This window comes from Barbatula barbatula, assembly GCF_947034865.1.
Source record: "Barbatula barbatula genome assembly, chromosome: 23".
Lineage (NCBI taxonomy): Eukaryota > Metazoa > Chordata > Actinopteri > Cypriniformes > Nemacheilidae > Barbatula > Barbatula barbatula.
In genome coordinates this window covers 13,555,510-13,581,166 of record NC_136786.1, presented here as the reverse complement: position 1 = coordinate 13,581,166, position 25,657 = coordinate 13,555,510, and the positions used below count along the sequence as shown (strand labels likewise).

Below are 25,657 nucleotides of genomic sequence, written 5' to 3'. Positions count from 1 at the left end.
CTCAAGACAATATGCTTCGATGAGCGTCGAAATAAACTGGATCCCTGGAGTCGGCTCCAGACTGTGGCGTCTGCCTATTCAAGCTTTTTCCGAGAGCGCCAGACTTTTGACGACTCCCAGCAGCCCTCCACCCTGGCTTGCACACACCGTTAGCAACCCTCTATTTGTTTGGTTTATTATGGCTCTGCACCCCCATCCATGGGCTCTACCCACACCTCTGATCTAAGAACAAGAGAAACAAGGCTCTCCAAACACTGAAGTTGGGCTATGAAACCATAAGAGGGGGGATTCCGGGAGACGTAAACACAGTGGCTGTTGATGGTAAGATTTGCAGTGTATAATCTAACTTACCGACATCAACACTGGAGCCGTTCAACCAGCCATTTCCCAGCAATTCTCCTATTTGAGAAGTACCGCTTTAAAACCCATTTTAAGAGCAGGCAATAAAGAGATTTTTCCAACTATAAACCACTCGACACACCTGTCACGGCACATCCATTAGGACTGGAGTAATTGGGCCAGCGAGTGCTAACAGGCTAGTAAACGTTACGTTAGCGTGTGTTTAAGAGGAAACTTGTGAGGGAGGAAATGACAGTGTGTGAAGAGCCTGCAATAACTGCTGGCATCTAATGGGCTTATCAGAGGTTCTACATCAGTACAGACCTAATCTGGTACTTTTGGCGCCAGGGTGAAGGGTCTTATAGAAGACCGTTCTGGGGGTTTTCAAAACTTAGTTTGTGCAGAGCTGATCTAAAGCTAGTTTCTTTAAATCAAAAACTATAACATGTCAAGCAATTTACAAAGCTTTCCATTTACAATTTTTCTTCACACAATTATATATTAAAAAATTAGTAGTTCACCCAGAAAATACAAAATGTTTTTAATTTACATGTCAGTTCGTACATTTTTACAACAAGAAATTATTATTTTTAGATTCCAATCCACACACAAAGCTATTGCATAACTGTAATGCATAAAGTGTTCCAACTAGATGTGACGTCACGACACACGATAAAAAGTTATATTTTCTATGTAAATCAAAGATTGTTTCCGAAACTGTCTATTTCAGATCCGCACCTCATGATTATTAATGATCAAAACTGAAGAGAAACAAGTTTACAAATTTCCACAAATTTGTCTAGTGAGACATTGTAGAAGTCATGAGAAACTTATTAGGAGAGTCACATCCTATTGAGTCATACAGTGTTAGTCAAATAAACGACTATGATGGATTTCTATAATTTTCTAGCGTGGGGAAGCCCATTTTATTATATATATATATATAATACATAAAACATATCTGACCAGGACAAAAAAGGTACCTACTTTCCAGCATGCTTCTGTGAACTAGATCACCCTTTAAAATGGATCCTGCTGTGAGAAAGTGTTAATACCCGTGGCGGACTTTCCAGCACGAGTTTCAAACTGCCATTATGTATTATCCAACAGATGTCTAAATGTTTACATCACTTCTTACCATGTATGAAATACCACCACATGTTTGGATGACACTACGTCACACAGCAGTTAAATAAACCCAGACCATATCCATACAAATGTTGGCCTGTTTTTTAATACCATCTCATATACATTTTAAAAGTGGGAAAAGGACGGCAGGGGACACAATGGCACTTCAACATTGACTTGGATTAGACTATATAGGGATCACCAGGGGAAAAAGGGTGTGTAGGCAATTCCACAAGTTTATTTTTGGACATCCCCAAGGGATAATCTGACCAGCTGCTTGTGGCAACACAACTTTATGGCCACTTAAATTTCGCAGCAGTCGATTTAAGAGTGGGCGTATATACGGCAGACAGGTAAATCACTTTCAAGGGGTGTTGTAAGGCATAGTTTTTTTACACCACTATTGAAACGTCGCAAATTAACCCTCTAGACGTCAATGGTTCGTTGTTGTCTGTGGGGTGGTTAATAAAACTTTCCTCGCACATTTAATAATGACTGCTGTTAACAGTGTAGATACGGTAACTGAGAAGCGTCTGTATGCGTCAGAAGAAACTCAGAGAAGTCGGTTCATGAACAAATCTGCCAATAGGAAATTTTGAAATGGCTAATCTAGGCCAGAATAATGAATCAGACACAGGCCTCTAGTCTTTTAATAAAAACCTGAATAAGATTTTCAAGGAATCAAAAGGAACCCATTTATTTTAAATGCAAATGCTATTGTAAAGCTATTTTTATATAACCGAAGCGGTCTCATCACAAGGTGAAGAGTTATATAATGCTAAAGCTCATGCGCATCTTCTGAACTAACTGGTTCTTCTATCGTCTGCATTCGGTGAAGTTCTCGCAATTAGGACTCATTAACATTTTAGTGGCAGTGGCTACTGGAGGAGGGTCAGGTAATTGAACACAGTCAGGGGGAGCAGAGGAAGTGAGAAGATGCCACAGGATGATGCTAATATCCTTAATGGCAGTCATCATTGTTCGGGCAAAGTTATAATGCTCATGCACCAGAAATAAAAGAATCTACGAATCACGTCATGCAGGTTTAAAAGGAACAACATAAGGTTTAAATAGACAGAGGTAGAGTTCAAAATACAAAACAACATGCTTTAGTTCTTCCGCACTACACGACTCAAACTTTCAAAATGTAACTTTATAGGTAAAGCCATAAATACGTTCAACTAGATTTGTACTTACTCCATAAACTGACCACTTCATTTAGGGTGGTTTCACATTTAGTTTAATTGTCTGACCAGAACCCTAGTTTGATGCTCCTCCCTCTCACTGCCCCCGATGGACTGAGTTCATATTACCTTTTGGGGGTCTGAACCACGGGTCATTAGTATCATCAAGCCTACAGCTGTTTACCCGGTCGCTTGTAATGATGACGCAGGAGAAGGTCAAAATTCATAACATTGCTCCCTTCGCTTCCACTTCACCTGAACAGTTAAGTTTTGTTTCCTAATTGATCTAATAATGTACTAATTAATCAACTGCAAATGAATGAATTAATGTACTATATAGTATGCAAATGCTCTTAAGAACCCTGAAGGCAAACAGAAATTACATATACAGCTCTCTGCGTCAGTCACGCTCATCAGACGATTATTTTTACTAAATAATACAGTCAGCAGCGAAGTGTACTGGAGTTCACATGAACCTCAGACCTCCCTTTTTAAGCAGACTCTAGTACAGTTTACGGGTGCAGACCCGGGTTCGGAAGACAGTTTACATCATCCAAATGAACTGAACTCTTAAAGGCCCTTAAAGACCACAGTTAAAATAAGACAAAGCAGAATAAATGTAACCTATAATGGCTACCCTGTAGGGAAAAGACAGACATTACCAGTACCATATAGCTCTTCGTACAAATGTCCAACCTCTATCAAATCTATTCTGGACATTAAAACAGTCCGATGTTCACCAGTATCATTTTGGAGCCTTTTTAATAAAAACATAAATCCATAACTTCTTTTAAATATTTAGCTAAAAAGGCTGTCGCTGCTATTGCCCACAGTTGATGTCATGGATTATGTGGAATGTGGAGGTGTCCTTCCTGTTTCATAATCTTCCTCACTTTAAAAACAACACAGAGTCATGCTGGGAGTTTTAAAGAGACCTATCCACCCACAATCCATTACTCCTTACTTTTACAATGAGAGTAAAGTAAACATTAACAAAGTACATGTAAACAGTGATGATAACGCTAGATGATTCAGACACATGGATGTGTAGGTGTTTAGCTCTGTGTTACAACATACAGAGATGTTTCCCACACTTCTGTGGCAAAGCCAAACAAACACTAACAAATCCTTTAAAGTAAAAAGAACTAGTAATGTAGGACTGCAACAATGAACTGACGTCGTCGATTATCAAAGGATTAATAAGGTAATAAAAAAAATCTTCATTAGGTAAATAAAAAAAAGTAAACAAATCTGAAAAATAATCGTTAGATTAGTCAACAAGAATAATCGTTAGTTGCAGCCCTATATAATGTGTATCCAAACAGCAAAAATAATGATTGTATTCTTCTAGATACTGATCAAAGCTAGTGAGGTAAATAAATCTTAAAGTGACTTATAAAAAGTTAGTATATGTGCAGATTGTGACTGTATTCCACAATGAAGGATCTTCGGTCGCTTCGACGCAAGTCACTGTTTGTTTAAGCCCATATTAATAAAACCCTAAAGCATGCATTTAAAGCATTACTAGCAGGTAAAGCAACCCTCTAAAATGGAAGCATTCATTTTTAAAGGACAAATGAACATACACAGCCCAGCAAGTTGGATTTAAAAGCTATGGCTTGTACCAGTGATTCAATCTTTCTTATTAATAGCATTCCAAAAGTAAGGCATGATAGTAGATGGATCCAAAAGGAGGGTTAATCTCAAGCACAGTACCACCCTAAGAGGTACATTCTATTTTCTAATATACATATTTGAAATGGTCTACAGCATAAAATAGGCAAATGTTCATAAACGAAAAAAATCGGGTTCAGAACAAACAAATCTGCCAATATGTTTTGGGGGAAAACATTTTAGATTTGCTTTTAACTTAGAAGTAAATAATTGTTTTTGTCCATGCCAAAACGTATTGCAGTTTGTGAACTGTGAAAGACACTTTGTGAAGAATTCTATATCAACACACCCAGTTGCTTTTAGATTTTATAGTCCTCCAGCCCTGGAAACTCTTACTGATAGAACACTAGAGTCTCTCAAACATGTCTTGCTGTTCACATCTCTAAACAAGCTCTACAACAGACTCACTGATGAAATTGTGTGCAATTTGTTGTTTATAGCACTGCAAGTGTTGATTCTGAAACATTATAATTTTGCAGATTCAAAATTAATGTAAAAAGTATTAGGAAAAAAAAACACTGTTTAGCAATCCATATATTGTTGTATTGTAAATATGTATTATAATAAGAACTGTGAATACAGACACAAAAATACAAAACCAGCTGCACAAGGCAGAATTTCCAAGTGACCAAACGTCCTGCAAATACTAGCTTTACTCTATACTTCCAAACTGACCTCTTACAAAAACATGTTCTACATTCTAGGAACGCTACACTGACCTCATTCTTACCAATAGACCTCAGTCTTTTGTTTTCTAAACTTTACCCCCACAAAAACCAAGCCTTTATCCATCTGCAAGGTTGCCACGACTCTTCAAATATGGACAGAATAAGACAAAGAAGAGTCAGGTCAATACCTTCGCCCACTGTTGCCCTCATTTATTTAGCTGGGTTCGACATGAGCAAACAATCCAGTCTCATAGCTTAGCAACTCTTTGGGAAGCCATACTGAAATCACAGTTCTATGGCCCCATTATATCCTTAAATTCAGAAAATGACAATTGTGGGTCCTACATTCACACATTTAGGCTAGTTGTGCTCAACTAGAGGAAAAACACTCACAGAAACTACTTGGTATGTGAGAGCGAATATACTGAAGAATCTTGGACATTTTGTTAACCGAGAAGAGTTTGTTGGAACATAGCGACCATAGATAAATGGGTTCCAAATAACATAAAAAATGTTGCCATTAATTCTTCTAATGTGGGATTTAATAAAAGCCAAATCCAATTTGCAATTTGAATAAAAACATGGTCAAACATGCACTGAATTAGAGCAATACAATTTCTTTGTGAAACCATGTTAAGATTTTACCACATTACTGCTGCAAAAATGTTTCAAGTTGATCCAGGCCACAATCCGAAAGGAACAATTTCCTCTAAATAGAAAAAAAGTACAATTACATCAAAAAGATTAACATAAAAACAACATTCTCGAAAATGCTAAGTAGAGTAAAAGGAAATGACACCATTGATGGGAAAGTTCACTTTCCCAATTAAGCATCCTCGCTTGGATAGATTGAGCAAACATTGCCTTTGTGTGCCCATCTCCTATCCTATGATGTGGCCTGACAGGAAGAGCATTATGGGAAGGCTGGTAATGCAGCTGTCTCCTGTTTACTCTGCTCCTCTTGGCCTGGGTATCAATTAGCTTGGCAATACAGGGAGAGCAACATAACTCAAATGAAACCCTTTAGGTGCCAAAGTGAGACCTGGAGAATCACATTTTCATAATTTTCAAACAAATGGTTCTCTCAAACATCTGACAAACACAAGAGCATCTTTATGGGGTGTATGGAATTACTTCAGGATATTGAGTGGTTGTTAAATTTTTTCTTTTTGTTTAAGCCACCAAAATAAGTGTCAAGCTTTTTGTTGATTATGAAAGATGTCATCTGGTTAAATCTAGTTAAGACTTTTATATTTACTTATTTACTAGTAAACCATTAAGAATTTATATACATTTATATAAGATTTGAGAATTGTAAAGCAAAAGGACTCATCATTGAACACGTGGGGCGCCAAAGCAACATCTCTGATCTGTGCATTGTGCTAAAAACACAATTTCTGCCAACCTTAAATAGTAGTAATGTAGATAAAGTCAATACAAAAATGTAGATAATCGCTCTCAATCTGTAAAACTGAAACCACCAGTTTTCACCAAACAGATAATGTTTTGGATATATTAACAGTTAATAAGTAATAAGGTAATAATGTAACTCACAGCCTTAAGGGGATAGTTCATACAAAAATGAAAATAAATACTATGGGAGTCTGGCATGCTTCCAAATAGCTTCCCGTGTTCACAAGAAACAGAATATTTAAACATGTTTTGAACAATCTGAGGGTGAATAAAAGACAGAATTTTTGGGTAGACTATTCTTTTAAGAAAAACACCTAAGACCTACATACCAGCAAGCAGCAAAATGTAGGATGCTGTAGGCAAAACCGCCTGGGAGGGGGTTACAATGGGTGCACAGAGCAGGACATGAAATTTAATGCTAGTCAAAACAATTAAATAGAAAAGTAAATTATCAGTACAATTACAGGCTTAGGTCCCACCCAAGCACATATCAAGCCAACAGAAGTTAAAGAAAAAAGACATATTATAGACACATAAATTACATCCGTCATGTTTTCGCTAGAACTAATTATGAAATCAAAGGTACACATGTTCAATGTTGCCTGATAGCTTGGCAAATAACTCGAGCTGTACCGCTCCCTAAAAACATCTGGAAATTTACCAGTTTGGCTTTAACTCACTCCTTGGCCTGCTTTCAGGTGACTTATTGTGAGCTCAGCATTGAGGGATCCTTCTGCAACTTGTGAATGCATGAATCATGTGAAACTTTTGATCCATGTGTACTTTGACTCGGTCAAGTGTCTCTCAGGATCTGTTCAAAAAGACCTCACTCCAATCAAATTCACTTCATGTCCCATCTTCAACCTTGTAACTAGGTGGCCCTCACGTCCCAGGTGAACAGCTGAATACTGGAGGTCATTGACGAATGTAAAACAATTCCAGTTTCTGTGCTTCACGCAGGAATAAATCAAAGAGAAAAGGCCGAACACGCCTCTGGGTGGCCTCGGAGGAGGGGATCAGTTAGGACAGATGTTTTTGACATAGTCAGATTTCATTTAGGGGAAATGAAAAGGCAGGAAAACCTCAGCACACCCAAAACAACCATTTTATTATTCGCTTTGACAGTCTGCAAAGGCTACGCGAGAACAGAGGGAGCTACACGCCCAGATGCCATTGTCACTTTGTCTTGGAAGCGAAAGGCATGGAGTCAGTCTGACAAAATCATTTGAAAGTCTGTCAGTAAAGTTTCAAAGCCAATTCATCCATCTGATATAGAATAATCTTAAAAGCTTAAAAATATTTATGAGAAACTGAGATAGTTCAAGCCAACACACACACACACAGCCTTAAATCTTTGCAGGTGCTGAGCAGCTGAAAGCGCTTTTTGTACCAGGAAGCTGTAAAAACTCAACTACATCCCTGTTGTGTGTTGTGCTGTTTTGGTTTTGGTAAATTAAACCACTTAGTAAACAAGCCCATTCATGGAGTTTGTGTACAGCCACTTCATGGGTGTCAAGACATTGGGTCATTCCATTACCTAACTCAGTTATCTTATAAAACAACACCTATTCCATTCAGCACACTAAATTATACAGTAATACATCTGCAGAAAATGTTCATTTCTCAATCAATTAATCCTCTGAACTACAGGACATACAGCATGTTGACAGTACACGTTGGGACAGCAATGAATGAAATTAAGGTCAATAAAAAAATGTCCAAGTCTGTCAGAGCAATTGTTCTTGAAACCATTAACATTTCTGGCAACCCAAAAAGCCATTATCTGAACATTTAGGCCTACTGCTTGTCTCTTAAATGCAATAGAACTCACTGAAATGGAAATTCCATATGACATCATGTACTCAACTTCAAGTTGTTCCAAACCTGTATTCATTTATTTGTTCTGCTAAAGACAAAGAAAATTGTTTGTAACCAAGCAGTTCTGGGGGACCATTGATTACCATAGTGGGAAAAATCTACTAATGGTGCTCTATAACTGATTGGTTTCCCACATCCTTTTGTGTTTAACAAAGAAATTTAGACAAGTTTAGAGCAACTTGAGGGTGAAGGACAGAATTTTTGGGTGAACTATCCCTTTAAAGGTCCAATGTAAGAAATTGAGCTGCATCTAGCGGTGACGCTGTGAATTGCAACCAATGTCTCACTCCATTTATTTATTCTAGTAAACATTATAAATCCTGTTTTATGGCACTTTATCTGCATGACACTACAGTATTTTAAGCCAAGGACATGGGCTTAAGTACTAGCCAATGCACAACTTTAAAAAAAAAAACAAAGTCAATATGGATAAAAGCATCTGCCAAATTTATAAATGTAAATGCACTTTTCTCATTTGCTGGTCTTGTTTTCACAGTCATGGTAAATTACTGAAAGACACAAACTCACTGTAAATAAAATCTGGACTAAGCCTTACACTGGCCAGAGTTTGCATTCAGGAAGAACACGGCCAGAGAAAACAATTCCATAGCCTTTTAAAACTGCCTGTTCTCCCGCAGACAGATTAACTGTGACCCGAGTGTACAGACAAACTGCGATGCGAGGCTAAGTTGAGTAAGCAAGGGGTCTCGAACCCTGGAAGAGGCAAAAAAAACTAGAAGCAGAATAAAACCCTTTGAGCCCATTTCACAAATAAAAATCCAGATGTGCACTTTACGTTCAAGAACATCTTTATAAAACAACCATAAAATAATACTCTGAGGCAGATTTTTATTCAGTTATATCAAGACTTGACATATAATACTAAGCTGTGGTAAAAGAAATACAACCCACAGTATGGGTTTCATCTAGCACAAAGCACTTCTACCTAGAGGGCTTTAAACATGCGTGTGCGTGAGAGAAATGATTATTCCCCATCAGTCCTTTATATTTTACATTCAATAGAAACATCACCACATCCACCAAGAGTGTTGTTTTTTGCCATTATGTGTTATTTCAAGCCCATACAAATGAGGTAAGAAGAAATACCGAAAAGAAAACAGCTCAATGATACGCAGCCGCACAAATAACCCTTAATCTGTCTACTTGAAAGATACGATCGGTTCCTCGCCTGCAGGATGAAGTGCTCTTGGTTCTTCATTTGACCAGACACTGTTCTTAAAAAAAGAAAACCCTGCCGGCTGCCAAAACATACACAAGCTCCTAAAGTCACATGCTCTTGCTACACAACCATGCACTGGAGCTAGAACCTCGTCTCCCATACCAAAAAGTTCATGTTGACCTACTGACCACAAAGTCACACCTCAAAAGTTTCTCCAGGCCTGACAACTCTGTGAGAATATGGCTGGGATGTTGATATACTTTTTCTGACCTCTGCTAGCCTCATGTTGTCATTGTGTGTCAATGTGAGCAGTTATGCACAGTTCAAATGACCACATTGGTTGATCAAAAACCTCAGCATCAGACGATCACCAATTGCCAGACATCATTTGATTGAGAACTTTTAAGGATAAACCCTTTCAACCATGGAACGATTCAGTCTCTTTATTTTCATATTAGTGTATAATTGACATCCTAGGAAAAGTGCATTGCTCCTGTTGCATTTTTTATTAAATGAAATTTGTTCCTCAATAAACATTCTCAGTCAAACCTTTTAAGTGTTAAACATCGGGATGGTTACTATTACGTATTTGGCTTCAATGATGCGCTGCTGGCATAAACAAAGTGTCTTAGGGACAAGCAAAGGAAACATGACTTCTTTGAAAACAACAAAACATGGCTAATTTATTTATTTAGTTACATACAGTCGTTCTAAATATAAATATAAAGAGATTAAATCTCTTTGTTTAAAAGTATTGCCGATTTAGCTTTCGATTTACGGTGTCAAACATTTAGGCCCGACTGTACACTGTGGTAATTCCTACCATACCAAACATCATTTGTTTTTAATTTAGCTGAGAAGTGTAGTTTACAATAACATTTTTGTATGAAGAATTAAATTAAATGAAAACAATAGGCTACGTCAACATGCACTACAAAGAGCCGACACTTCCTTCACCTCCACGCCATCAAGCTAATAAACAACTAGCCATGGCTAGCACAAACAAACAATAAGTGAAGGAGATAGGAACTAAAACGTCCCCCCTTACTCCAATTTATTGTGCTTTAAATGGAAGTATCTAATACAAACAACCCTTTGATAGTCACAAAATTGTAAAGTTTGACTCACCTTAAATTATTTGGGGCAGGAAATTAAAGCACTGTCAGCAGTTTGGTCTCAACACTTCCAATAAGACGCTATAGTGAGGTTATTTATTCCAGGCTACGCGAATAATGCTACATACAACACCGTGAAAAAACATACACGCTTCCATAAAAATGATAAATTAAAGCGAAAATACCTTCAAGTCACGAACTATCGACCGAACGCGCCACCTGCCATCACGTGAAGTGCTGTCTCCGCCCCTAACTTAATTATGCAAGCTGACCACACCCTAAGCTGATTGAAAAGTTCGGTATCAGAAATGTCCTGCTAAATGTCCTCCTTACACTAAAACGACACAAATATAGGCAAACAAATAAAAAATAACACTTTTTAATGATATGTAGCTTTCAAGACGCTTTTTTTGTAAATCCACATCAGATTTTTTGTATCGAGGTTTAATTTGAAGTGCAGGCTCCTTTGCCATCCATCGTTAAAACACTTTTTCGATTGTGCTAATATTTTGCAAATAATTCGTTTTGTATTTCAAACGGTGTCTCATTAATACAAAGTAAAGTAGTGACTTTTAAGTAGGCTATATGTCTTCTGAAAGAACAGCTGGCTCTCCAAAGATGAAGACACTGGACCGTTTCCCAATGAAGTTCCACAGTTATGAGAGCTCCTTAGGCTTTGAAAACAACTCAACTGGATCCACACACTATGGGAAGAGTGGAGACTTTCTGCTGTGTATAAAGCTTCAAAGCATACTTGTACCCGACCATAGATTTATTTGTGCTTTATGTCAGGATTAATGTGACTTAGTTCAGTTATAAATAAAAAACAGAGGCCAGTCAGCTGACCACTGGCGGTGGTCTAAACCTTCGGGTGAGAGAGGATGAGTGGAAATACATGATGCTCTTGGGTGGCCTGAGGACTTTAACAGTTTGTGGGAAACAAACAAGGTAACAAAGTTCTTGAATAAAAGTTATTAAAAAACTTTATTGACCATAACTCTTTAAATATTTGCATGTAATATATATACTCTTTTATATTTGCAGTATATGACGGTATTAAAATAATTAGCTTTTTAAGTCTTTCATATGGACTGGTAAACGATTTTGGGAACCAAAATATTGAGCAACTTTAAACAACAAACTAGAAAAAATATTTTATTTAAAAAAATTTAAACTCAGATGCGGTTATGAGTTTACCATAAAATAACCATTATATTGTTAAAGGCATATCCAACTTATTTCCATTTATTGAAAGCCAAAAATAATGTTAACAGTGGAACACTGAAGAACATGATGTCCTTTAAATCAGTACGAGCCTCCTGTCAGGATAAAACACGTGCTAACATTTAGAAGTTGTGATCTCAAAACTGAAATATGTTTTCTAATACCCTTATTTTCTATCCTTTTGTTATGTCAAGTTTTGAGTCATGTTTCTTAAACCACATCCCGTCTTCCTGCCTCCCATTGTGGGGAAATATCTCAATGAGATTGCACAAATACAACAGTTAATAAAATCGTAAATTTGATACAGGAACTGATTGCTCTGATTGGCTCTTTTTGCAGCGCTAGACAGAGACAAAGCCCTTTGACTAACCAAATCCTGTTTAAGAGCTGAGTGTGAGGTTTGGCAAAGGGTAAAGACCCCAGCGATCAGATACTTAGGGTGTGGCTGCTTAAAGTATCTCACAGTTCATGAAGAAACACAAATCTGATGTTTACATTTGTTTTAATCCTTCAGCCAGCAGCATATTATTTCCTGACCCCATTTGTGAGCAACAAATACAACTCGGCACACGATCGTCAGATTTTGATGTGGATTACCAAGCCTAAAAATGCTCCGGGTCAATCTCTTTATTCATATTATTTTAAGAAGAGAGTGGGAAGGCACACTTATAAATGTGACAATTTGCCATAAAGGAGACAAGACTGCCCATCTTTCACACCTGCCAAGATCACCAACTTGAAACACTTGAAGCATGAACCACAAAATTAGTATTGGCGATTTCTCAGTAGCGTCAGCTCTGAAAACAAAATTTTGTCAAGCTGATGGGGAAAATGTGGAGTTTAATAAACCGTAGGTGGGAAAAGATTTCCAGAGATTACTGTAAGTGTCATAGAAATGTAGTTGTTTTGAAGTATGTCACCATCGAGTCACATCTGTCTCTGGGTTCTAATCCAATGAGATCTGAAGAAGATATGGATCTTTTCCACTCAAATTTATGCTCTTAAACCAAACACATGAAGTCTGCCAAATGTCTCCATGCTAGTGAGGAAAGTCCATTATATACCAAACACTTTTTAAAACCACAAACCAGCAGGTAGCACATCAAATTACAGAGATTAAAGACAATAACAAGAAAAAGACAAAGCATGAAACAATATGATGGGGGAGAAAAAGAGAACTTGCACAGATACAGAATTCAAAAGGAAACTTTATACAAATGTTTTTATTTTGCATCATACACGGATATAACATGTATAACAGGCTACATATTTTATATGGGTATAAAAGTAAAAGTAAATGTATATTTTTATAAATGTGTCCTTATCAGTTTTAGATACACAACGCTCTTGGGAATGAGAAAGTGTCATGCTGAGGTCAGCTGGGGCAGTGCTGTGCATATCCAAAATTAAACATACAGGAACATGTGTAACATTCATACTCTCTGATAATGCCTTGGGAAATGTAATTTGTTGTTTATTGAAAAGGTTTATCAAAATTCCCTTTATCAACTATCGATGTGGCACATAAAGTTATAAATTGTGTTTATGCAAGGCAGCAATAAATACTTTAATTTGAATGAACAAACAACAAGCATGCTAACAGACAAAATTCAAGTGCAGGCTTATCTTTTGCTAATAAACATATATTACATTCGATCATTTCAAATGGTTGTAATGTACTGTACTACACATGTTTAGTTGTATAACACACGTTTAGTTCTAAGAAATATTCGTATTTGTGGAAAAAGTACACAATCTTTCTTTTTGGTCAAAATTAAAAAAATAAGTGTCTTTTGCAGACTCAGAATATTGAAATGCCCATTTAAATTGCATAAATGTTTGATTGGCTCTGTGCACATCATTACAATCCTGCGGAAAGCACAGAAGAAAACATCAGTTGCATGGAAACAGACATCAGTTCCATCTAACCACTAATAAGCATAATAACCTCAATAATTACCATTGAAACACGCTTTGATATTCAAACATGTCAAAGACATAGGTGAGAATGGAAAAATGAGCTGGTGTCTTGGTTGCCATTCGTTTCATGGTGTATATACAGTACATGGGTGTGTGTATGAATGAGGTCAGAAGATTCGGCACCCAGTTTTTGGTAGGTTAGCCCAGTCAACCACAAAGCTTATTGGCTGCCTATGACTTTATAAGGCCAGTCGTCCCTCTTCAACTGTAAAACCTCAAAGCTGGGCTCAACAAGTCAAACCACAGAGGAGACACTATCGTCATTACATTGAATGGCCACATGCTTGAGTGGCACCCAGCTAAGTCGAAATAGAAACGACCATTGGACAGCCCCTTTCCAAAACACAAGGGCCTGATATTTGACCTGCGATGAATCTTATTACAGTGTATTGGAGACATTTCCCAACAATTGTTTATTTATTTAAGTGCTGTCAAATCGATTCCAAAATAAATATTTGTGCTTATGTAATATATGTGTGTGACGTTTATATGTATATGTATATAAATGCACACACATACATTTTTGTATATACAGTGTAACAAATATTTACACACACACACAAACGCACGCACGCACGCACACACACACACACACACACACACACATATATTCTATTCTATTCTATTCTATTCTATTCTATTCTATTCTATTCTATTAGTGAATGCATAAATGAGGTCTGAGTCATTTTTCAGGCAAACATTCAACGGTTTGGGGAAAATGAAGTCATTGACAGACATTTACAGTCTTTTCCAAAGGTTCTGTCATTTAAAACAGGTCTTTTAACTACAGGCACTTCATCATGCTTTTGTTGCACTGAGTTTCGGTAGCCATGTGTTGGAATGCTTACCTGAAAACACTGATCTCTTGCTGCTGTCCCTCGCTCTGCTTGGATTACCTAAAAAGTGCCAAAAAACACAGGAAAAACTAGTAAACCGTTTCATATCTGGCATTTGATAAAACACAAAATCCAAAATCAATGCATCATTTGAACCCTGAAACATAAAAACAGGAAAGTGAGTCATCTGCTTTTAAGACGTTTATTGTTTAAATAACACAAGCAGTAAAATCTTAGATTTCACTTTTATTCTTGTAATAAAGCTTATTTACTGATCAGAAACCAGAGAAAACAATTCTTATTTGGATGGAGCCGTTATATCACAGGCATACAATTCAGAAGCGATGGAACACCGACTTTGCTTTTTTAAGGGTTAGAGGTTACCGCATTGTGGAAGTTTTTGCAATAACAGGAAATTGTTATGGCACGCACTTGCTGCCTATTCATAAATCTATGTTGGCACAGGCCAAACTCCAGCAGACAGTGTCAACAGTTATAGCAGCAGCCAATCACCAAATGCTCTGTATGCCAAGTGGCATATTGTCACGTCCTGCGGTTGGCAATGCCAGGCTTTTCTAACTAACAGACTGCCTCGTGTTCCTTTAAATAGCTGGGCTGGCATGACAGTTCCAGCAAGCAAGTAGAGACCTTTAGCAAAATACACTTATTTCTACTAGATATTTTCTTGGCAAAACTGAGAGTCTTGGAGTAGACTGTCATGTATAGTTACTTGTGTTTGATATCAGGGCTTGGATTGTATTTGCAATGTTTTGCTTGTCTACGAATCTTTCCCAGTGATTTTCATTTAAAACTTGGATAAACATTTCCCTGTGCAATTCGTTTTGTGTTCCAAACATGTGTCAAAATCATTTGTTTACCAAAGAAATATTATACAGGATCTGTAAACAAATATTTACAATTCTAAAGAGTGTTTCCGAGTTTAAGTGGAAAAGAAATGTAGTGCAGAATTTTGTAGTTTTCATCCTCATCAGAATCGCTGCAACCAAGCATTTAAATGTTTTATTATTGTGAAATAAGGTCTACATTAGAATAAAAAACAGACATTTGTCCTCACACTGTCAAAAAATTAATTAATTCAGATACATAAGTCATACACTCAGGGACTCTCTCTCCGGGCTAAAACTTTGATATGGTAGAATACTGAGATCATTTAACAGACTAATGACTCTTAAGGGACACTAAGATTCTGGTTCAAAGAGTGAAAAAGGAGGCCAAAAGTATTTATTAGTGAAGACGGAGGATGATTTGGTCAAATAATAATTCTCGAATGACTGTTTAAATCTTTCAGGCCTCGGTTTAAATAGAAATCCAAGATATGTTCATATCAACATAATGAAAGTGTCTAATATTTTAAAAACTTTAAAGCCACACATGCTGCTGTCTTGTATATCGAGATGACTTTGAAACAGGGAAGCCATAATAATTCAGCTTTAAGCATTTGGAAGTAGCTCCCTCGACCTGACTCATTTGTTTCCAAGGAACTAGAAACCAGATATGGCCATTAATACATCTCTATAGAATCTCAGCTTTGCCAACCCATAAACCTTGACTATATATTCATAAGAATTACAACATAATTCAATCAAAGTATCATTTACAGTGAAAAATAACTTTTAACACATGAAAAAGAGCTAGCGTAAAGTTGAATCAGAAACAATAACACTGAAATCTTTAGTATTTCAGCTCTCAATAGAAGATGAGATGGGAGTCAAAATTGCAATACTCACATTTGTCCTGCTCAGGTGGTTCTAGACAATCACTATCCGTGTCACTAGGGATTCGCCAGGGCTTCCTGACCGCCTGCAACTGCTGGTAAAACTCATCCTAGAAACACAATGATCGAACAAGACAAGAAAATAAACTCTTTGTTGCAGCATTTCATTCATAAAGCTGAAACATAAACTCACCTACAACTTTTAAATGCATCTTTTCATGCCTTGTAATTTCCTTTTGGAAATTAAAATATTGGAGTCGATTAACTATTCTTATTTCCTTTCCGAACAAGCAAAATAAAAAAATGTCTAATAAAAATGGTTTTATAAAAGTATATTTGGGTTTAATATCTTTTAAAGGGGTAGTTCACCCAAAATGAAAATTCTATCATCATTTACAAACCCTATTATCAAAACAAACCTGTATGAATTTCTTTCTTCTGCAGAACACAAAAGAAGATATTTTAAAGAATGTTGTAAACCGAACAGCGATGGCACAATAGAAGTGAATAGGTGCCACCGTTGTTCGATAACAGACTTTCTTCAAAATATCTTCTTTTGTGTCCTGTGGAAGAAAGAAAGTAATTCAGGATCGATCTTACACAAGCATGATTCTAGATGATTTGACCGTCATGAGATTATACATCAGAAATCTGCACACATTTTTCTCCAGTATACGGTCACATAGGTTTACAGGGAAAAGTGCTTATGTCTGTGTTTAAAGGCGGCGTGAGAGCGGCAGTTAAAACCTCTGTGAATTGGAAACTTAAGATGCTTACGACCTGCTGAACGTGCATGTCAGGATCATTCGCTCTACAGATGGTTTTATTTTATTTTCAAATAACTACAGCTCTGGGTCAAATCCTCTGAGTCCATCTCTAATAGATAAATTGCCCCCTGTTCTCTTCTAAAGACATTTAATGCGTTCCTATTTTTCACTCTTTTAAGTATTGGAAGTGCAGGCCAGGCAGGAAGCTCTCGTGCATCCACGGTACATTTCGCTGTATGAAAAAACAAAAAAAGGAAACAAATCATTGGACAGCTCCGTTCCTGTGTATCACATTTAGAGCCGAATGAGATGTGCAGGTGGATATCGCTGATCTTTTTCAAAGACTGAACTGCTATAACAACTAAATGCGTTTATGTTTTTATCATCGAGACAAGGCAACGATTATAAGGTTTGAGCAATAACATTCCTGTTTAAGGCTTTTAATGAGATTTGGATTTATTGATTGAAACAATGCTTATAAAATACATACAAAAATGGATGACACTTTTAATCGAGAGCGGGTGTTCGAAAATATATCCACCCCTTTCCGCTGGATTGTCTCATCTCTTGTTATCCTTTATCAATAGTGCATGAGGTGAAAAGACCATAGACAGACATGGACAATAGAATATTTGACAGCCCACAGCTTTTACGAGCTAACCGGCACAATAACAGCAAGCATGTGTGATTTTGAACTCATCGACCTGTGGTTTATGGGGATAACCAAAGACGAGCTTTAATAATCCACACATGACTGGCCAACTTCTCAAATCTTGAGACTTGGCTCCATTTAGTTTCCATGAAGAGACTGTTCATTAAAACAGATTAAAGGCATATTCACAACATCACGGATAAAAGGGTCAGCAATACTGTATGTAATAATGTATTTATGTATACCTCGGTTAGTGTGCTCCACAGACCTCCATATAAATCTGTAGTGCTCAGGCCTGGCGGTGTGAGGATCGGCCTGGTTATCTGTGCCGTCGGCGTGACGGGTCTGCTTCTTGAACGTCCATACACGCGCTCAGTGTTTCCATGGCCCCCAGTAGCAAACGATCGCATCATGAGACTATTGGGGGTCATGGGTCTGCTTGGAGCCCGTGCTCCGCTAGGGGTCTGCGCACGACTGCTAGGGTTGCTGGGAGACGTCCGGCCCATTACCAGTGTGGTGGGCTGGGTGTTGTGCAGGGGCAGGCCAGTGGTCTTTGTGGAAAGGCTACTGGGAGACTGCGGTCTGGACGTCTGTCCGAGAACAGGCAGGGTGTTGGCGGTGTGGAAGAGGGGGGTTAGAAGCAAGCTCCTGTGAGGGCTGTTTGGACTTCGGTTCAGCTTCCCTTGTTCTGCCAGCTTGGCCAAGTCTTTCTCCACCTCTGAAGAAATGAAGACAAGAAAAGCATGGAATTACCAACGGGGGGATAATAAAGAGCAGGGCTGATGTGGCTTTACATGACTTCTGCCCTATAATGATGGGAATGGTTTCAATGGTTTCTCGGGGGAGGTTAGGTAAATGTGTGTTTTATAGACGTGTCTGTGCTTTCCTCACACAAGTAAAAATGAAGAAAAACTTAACCTACTATCAGCCGATTATTTAGTGTTTAATGTAATCCATAACTTGAAAATAAATAAAAAATCGGTTATAGAGGAAGTACATTACACAGAAGTAAACTTATAATAAGGATTTATGATTTGAGCTGACAGGTACGATTTTGCTGAAAATGTCAATTTAATGTCATCTGACTTTAAAAGGAAAGTTAATGCAAAAACGAAAATTCTGTCATCATTGACTCAGGTTGTTCCAAATCTGTATACATTTCTTTGTTATGATGAACCCAGAGAAATATATATGAAATATTTTAGCAACTGACATGTCTGGGACACCATTGACTACCATAGTGTATAATTATTTTTGTTCTGTTGAACACAAAATGAGATATTTTGAAGAATGTAGGAAGGCAAACAGTTCCGGGTAAATGTTGACTACTGTTGTCATTTTTCCTACTATGGTAGTCAACGATGTCCCATAAATATATGTTGCAAACATTTTTCCAAATATCTTCCTTTTGAAAGATTCTAAAATGTATTCAGATTTGGAACAACTCTCAGGGATTAATTCATGGTAGAATTGTAATGTTTGGGGGAGTATTCCTTTGACATACCTGAAAAAAAGTACCCTGCAATTTTATGATTCAAACAGAGATGGTGATGTAGAGGCAAAAGTTATTTTGTAGCCCTAGATTTGACCGATGGTGAGGGGCTGTAATCTATAAAGGTAAATTTAGATTTTGATGAGTTCATTTTTACATTTAAAGACATTACATTTAAATGACTTCCAAAGCCAATTTGTACTTAAAAACTTAAGGCACGAAAACATTTTACAGTGCAGTCAAGGCAGAAACTGCAATCCTGTCCAGAAACGATCTACTCTGCCTTTAAGTAAATCTAAATTAATAAACAAAATCTAAATCTAAATCTAATTTTCAGTAAAAGAAATCTTCAACTTAATGTCTGTGACTTGGCTGCTTTTGTTTAACATTCCTTGAATATCTGCAGCTACATTCATCCTTGGATTACATAATTTCCCGTAATACTCACATAACAAAAAGAGACAATCATATCCGTTGTTAAGAACTAATTCAACTATTATTTAGAAAAGGCAGTGGAAGAAGAGACTATTAAAAGCATGTGTTTTGGTAACCTTATTTGCCAATAACAGGCTTAAAACACATCCGCATATTGACGTGTAGTATTAACCTCTCATAGATTCCCGGTAACAAAACCACCAGAATCATTTCCTGAAGTTTGTTGCTTTATTTTAACAGTTATGGGCAGAAGGTTTTACAGTCAGCTGTAAAGCGTAAATTGGATGGCATGTCTACTCTGTGTGAGTACATCAGCTATTTAATAGAGCCGGTTCATGTCTGTTTGCTTTGTTGGTAGCAAATCAAATATTTATGTTTATGAAACTGCACATTTTCAGATGGAACATCTGGCCAACGCCCAGCCAGTGTTCAGAGAAGAGAAACTGTGCCATAAGGACATAATCATTGAGGTGGATTATATACAAATATATACAGTGTATGCTGAGAAGACCATGTGAGATACTATAAACATTGTGTACTAGCTTGAAATGCATTTCAGTATCCTTGCGTGTGAGAACGTAACAAAGAAACAACATTACTTTTCCACTCTAAAATGCAAAGCACATGCATGCTTGATGTAAATACGTAAATGCAGAATGTGATGTCATGTGTCATGACACAGCTCTTGAAATGAATTCCCTTTACGGAATACATTCCAGACTTTTGTGTACACAGCTTTTCCGGCATCTGATATATCTAATTCTGTAAATGGATAATCAGATTGTTGTTTCTGTATTCAATCAGAAGTAATCACAAACCCCTGAACTCCCATTTAAATGGTATACAGGAACTCGATCCAGCGATTTGACAGAAAAACACATGTGACGGAAAGAATTCGTTGTTAAAATATTATATGAACATCAATCATTTGTGTTGTAGGCAAAAAAAGAGCATATTAAGGAAATTAAGCAATGGAACCGAAGGGTCCCAAGGCACATTTTTAAAAGTGGAACAGTTTTTAACTTAACACGCTATCCTAAAAAACTTCACGCTTGTGCTGCGAGATGCACAAAAACAGTGACAGTTCAACCAAAAACTAAAATTCTGTCATCATTTGCTCACCCTCTTGTCATTTCGAACCCGCATGACTTCTTTCTTCCGCAGAACACAAAATACATATTGTGAAGAATGTTGGTAACCAAACAGCAACGGCATTATCATATTGACCCAAAAAAACAATGTAAGTCAATGGGTGCTGTCGCTGTTTGGTTAACAACATTCGTCAAAATATCTTTATTTGTGTTTTGCGGATGAGAAGTCATACAGGTCTAAAAATGATGAGAGGCTGATTAAAGGATGATAGAATGTTTGGGTGAACTATCACTTGACATGTTATCGCACAAACCATGTCTGTTGATGCGAATTAAAGCAACACCACTAAAATATCAAATTAAGAAGACATGATCCATCCCTTGTACAAAACATAATAAAAATTGACTTCATCTGTTTTGTCGGATTTGGAATTTTACCATTCGTAATGGAGCAACACTTCTAATGAAACACAGCAATGTTTATATCATGTTTCCAGGAAACTTTATTATTTTAGATTTAAAAAATTTGTTCATAATTATCTGAAACTCTTATGTGTATCGGTCATTTTTGACAGAATTCACCATTGCCCTTATTTTATTAAACCATAAGAAGTTACTGCTTCTGATGATGTATAGCATCTTTAATAAGCTCAAGACCAAAATAGACGTAAAGAGTGAAGTGATCGAGAGAGGAAGAAAGGGAAAGTTAACTAGAAGCAGCAGATCTAATCTATTATAAACAGTTCTAGATAAAAAAAGCAAATGCACTTCCCACAAGCCTACAATCCTCAAGCACGCGAACCCATCATTTAGAACATATGCAACCTTATTGATTCCTGACCTTTTCTTCCTAAATAACTAAAGCTTTCACAACTCATCTCAAGGAGGAAAAGATCGGAAGATCTGAGAAATAAAACTCAACCAGCTGAAAATGATGCTGTATTTCTCTGAAACCGGTGGAAATCTGTTCTCTTCTGTTACAAAATGGCCAATAACATTGTCATTTGGGAACAAGTCGAATACCGAGCTTTTAAATTCCTGAAACAAAGCAATGCACACTGATCGTAACTGAAAAGGCAGATTTCGTTGACCACATAATTGAGGTAATAATGAGATAAAAGTAGAAGCCTGGCTTTCAACGTGGAGTACATTAACAGCTAATAAAAGCATGAAAGGGCAAAGTTAGGCTGTTGAAGGAGTCTAATGCTCGGCGTTGCAGGGATGTCTCTATTCAGATATGACTCAACAGACAAACTGCTTTAAATGAATGCCATCTGAGAGGAGGGGTGACTTTTCCTGTGTCACAATCAGTTTGACTCGGTCACGGAATAACAAGCATGCAACGTTCGAGCCAGCAAAGGTAAACACTTCCCACACGCACAATAATCCATCCCTGTCGCTAAACTGTGAGAAAACTGTGAGAATAACATCTAGTCTTTTCATCCGAGCTACAGATAATCAATAACGAAAAGTCAAATAATTTGTATGACGCTCAAAATAATGATTTTGGAGGCTTAACACGGTGTCTTTGTATACACGGCTCATAAATCAGATTTGTATTTATTTACTATTCACTTCATAGTTTGTGATATGAGGGAACAAATGTATTCAAATACATTCCCAAACAATATCGCACACTTAACAGTGACGCAAATCAAAAAATAAATACTTAAAATCCAACCGTTCTGATTGAAACACATTACAAAAAAATCTGATTTTAATCTCATTTCAAAGCACATGTGGATGTTGTCTGGATTGTGTTTGTAAACATAGGATACAACTTCTTTTTTTACTTAAATGGATTAGAGCTGGATGAGCCAAGAAATGAATTTTTGACTGTCTGAACAAAGTCACTGGGTGAATCACCTTTAATTCTTAAATCTTCTTAAAGGCAGGGATGTTCAAATCACCGAAGCAAACACACGCCTACCCCAATCTTCCACTTTCGTCAGCGCTCCGCTCGACTAATGTCCGTCCCGTGCATTGTGCACCTTACTGCAGATTGGCTACAAGGTTATTATGGTACTCGGCCCGACTTTGTATTAAATATAGTAATATAATAACTATATGAGACAATAAAAATATTGATCACATGCTTTTCAGACTGTTTTATGTCAAGATAAATTTGAAATATCAACCTCCCACATTCACAAACACTGGTGCCCTGATGGTTTACAATAATTGTCCTTAAATACTTATGTATATGTTGCGCAACGGCAACTGAAATCAAAAACAGTACATACGTAAACAAACAACTGCGTGACACATGTCGGAGTTCTTGGCTCTGGTTTTGGAACACCATGTCACACAAAGGTCTGCGAGATCAAACCCGATAAAAACCACAGACTGAGTTTGATCATCTGCAGACAGCGATTTGTCACTTCACAGCGTCGCTAACAAGCTCGCGACTGCGGTAGTGGCGATATTAAATGAATAAAAGATGGCTGGCATATTTTAATAGGTGGATCAGCTTTTAATTAGCCAATCGTGCGCCTTTTTCCCTCGTGTTCACACGCAGACGGGAGCGCGGCGGAGACTTTCAGATGTGTGGCCTCTGACAGTGTCGGGCAGTAATGGAAAGGTATGGCCCGTTTTATGTGCGTGTGGGTGTTTGTGTGCCAAAAACCTACCCGCAAGATGTTTGCCCATGTTCTCCAGTTCTTTAGAGAAGAGGGAGTCCTGGAGTTGCACAGCACGTCTGGCCGTCTGCGGGCTCGTGCCTCTGATCGGCTTCACATCCGATGCCCAGACTGGGTGACGCTACAGCACACACATGAGACAGCAGAGAGTCACGTTAGAAGAACTGGGAGCTTTGAATTACCCTCTTTTTACATACTTCTTATAGTTACAACGCTGTGCCATATCTGTTATGAGGGCCAATTATTTTTTTAAGAGAAATTAGAAAAACACTGGAAACCACAGCGCTTCAGGATGAAAGTCTGCATGGCGGCAAAGGCTGAGGTTTTATTTGTGAACACCGCGCGACGTTCAGTAGTGGTTGCAAGATTTTGAAGTAACAATCAATAAAGACTGGGGATCCAAAAATGAATGACGGCACGATCCTGCAATTATTATATTTCGCCATCATACATTTGGTGGTTTTCAGGGATTAAGAAAACAGGGTTTTAAAGCAAAACTTTGGAGAATAAACTTTTATGATGTACTGTATTAAAAATATATAAATTAAAATCACATTGGTTTGCAATGATTTCATTTATTTATAACATGCATACTTGCGCGACAACGTAAAGAAGAAGTGCTTTTATTTCAATTATGGGTCTTATTACTGGACTGGCACTGTTAATTCTACTGAATAAAACTGTTCAGGTTTTGCTAGTAAATAACTGTTTTAAGATGAGCTAGCTAGTCTATGTGCCTGACCAAACTAGTGTTAAACCAAACAAAACAAACCAGCTTAATACGTTTAGAGAATTTAAAGTGATAGTTTTCCCAAAAGTAACAACATCTTCATCATTTACTCAACCTGTATGATTTTCTTTCTTCTGTAGAACACAAAAGAAGATATTGTGAAGAAAGTTGGTAACCAAGGCTCCCATTGACTTTCATTGTATGAACAAATGTCTCAAATAATCCTCCAGTGTTCTGTGTTCCACAGAAGAAAAAGTCATACAGGTTTTGAACAACAATTTGGGTGATCTATCTCTTGAAAAATGTTTTTTTTTTAAATGGAGTAATGGGATCCATTTCCAATAGGCTGGGCAGTTTAGGGGCTGTCAACTGTCATGCTAAAACTTCCCCTGAAAAGCAAAATAAAGTTAGCAGGCAAGGGTTGAGCACAAAGAGCATCATTTCTGTCCAAGCATTACATAAAGCAATATATTCAGCAACAAGGGACAGCATAACGTTATAGTCCAAACCCTCATAAGCTCATAAAATCTAATGCCAGGCCACAAACAGCATCATACGTACCGGTAAACACATCCACTCACCCGGGCCAAGAAATATGTGTCATACAAATATGACTGAGGGCAATTCGAGATACTAAACAGTTATGAAAACCTGCTACATTCAGACCTTTGTTTCTATGCTCTCCATATCTCCTGCTTTGACTATTTGCGCCCACAGCTCAGTAAACCTACGGAGTTTAATGGTTTTTATAAAGATCCTTAATCTTTATAGGAGAACAGATGGATTATTAGTGTGTACATTGTTTTCAACTTTTATTAACATTTCAATCAGCCATCTGGAGCACTCAGACTACGTTTACACGATGAAAAACAAGATAACAATTTCCTTTGCATTTTTTAAAAGTTCCACATACACATGTCAGCGTTATCAAAACAATCTGGATTTACACTGATCATGGAAAACGGATAAAAACAATGTAATATGAATGCCAGGCCAGTGGATGGTGATATTGCATTGTTAAGAAACACTACTCATACCCCGCTTTTAATGCACTTTGTCGGTGTGTATGAGTGTTTATAGTTTGTGTATATAAATAATATGCCTCCACTGGTCGTAGTGGTTCAGTAAATCCACTTTTTGCTGGAGAAATGTTAATAAGTCAATATGTCACGTGGCACCAGGGGCGCAGATGGGATTTTTTAACGGGGGGACCAAGATGTCAGCAAATATTTTCAACTCTTTAACTAGTGCTCAAGTATTTAATTTGTGCTAATGGCTTGCACTAAAAATCCATTGGAGGATTCTTATTTGAAATCGTGGATAAACAACAATGAAAAAAGGCCTATCTATCAACACTAGCAATGTATGATCAAACTGTTATATACAATTTTTCTATACAAGCATCGGCATTTTCAGTAACAACGACAGTTTATAAAAAGTATTTTGGAGCTTCTGCCAAGAGATATTTGTAATCATTAACATTCAGAGGATAAATTG

At 37.3% G+C, this 25,657-nt stretch overlaps 2 protein-coding genes across 12 annotated transcripts in view; both read right to left on the bottom strand.

The window, feature by feature from the left end:
• The window catches only part of sulf1 (sulfatase 1), a 73,166-nt gene extending 62,356 nt beyond the window's left edge, over window positions 1-10,810 (bottom strand). For 7 of the 11 annotated variants that reach the window (XR_013786164.1, XM_079447767.1, XM_079447771.1 and 4 more), the window contains exon 1: window positions 10,593-10,810. The gene's annotated coding sequence lies outside the window, so the exon portion shown is untranslated. The remainder of the gene's footprint in view (window positions 1-10,592) is intronic. The other 4 variants (XM_079447775.1, XM_079447772.1, XR_013786165.1 and 1 more) reach the window with 3 other exon arrangements.
• A 2,198-nt stretch (window positions 10,811-13,008) lies between these two features.
• The window catches only part of cUnh8orf34 (chromosome Un C8orf34 homolog), a gene marked incomplete at its 5' end in the record, with an annotated part of 46,977 nt that continues 34,328 nt past the window's right edge, over window positions 13,009-25,657 (bottom strand). The window contains 5 exons of the mRNA XM_079488000.1: window positions 13,009-13,672; window positions 14,632-14,679; window positions 16,368-16,464; window positions 18,019-18,491; window positions 23,422-23,551. Coding sequence (XP_079344126.1) covers window positions 13,665-13,672; window positions 14,632-14,679; window positions 16,368-16,464; window positions 18,019-18,491; window positions 23,422-23,551 — 756 coding nt within the window. The 3' untranslated portion in view covers window positions 13,009-13,664. The remainder of the gene's footprint in view (window positions 13,673-14,631; window positions 14,680-16,367; window positions 16,465-18,018; window positions 18,492-23,421; window positions 23,552-25,657) is intronic.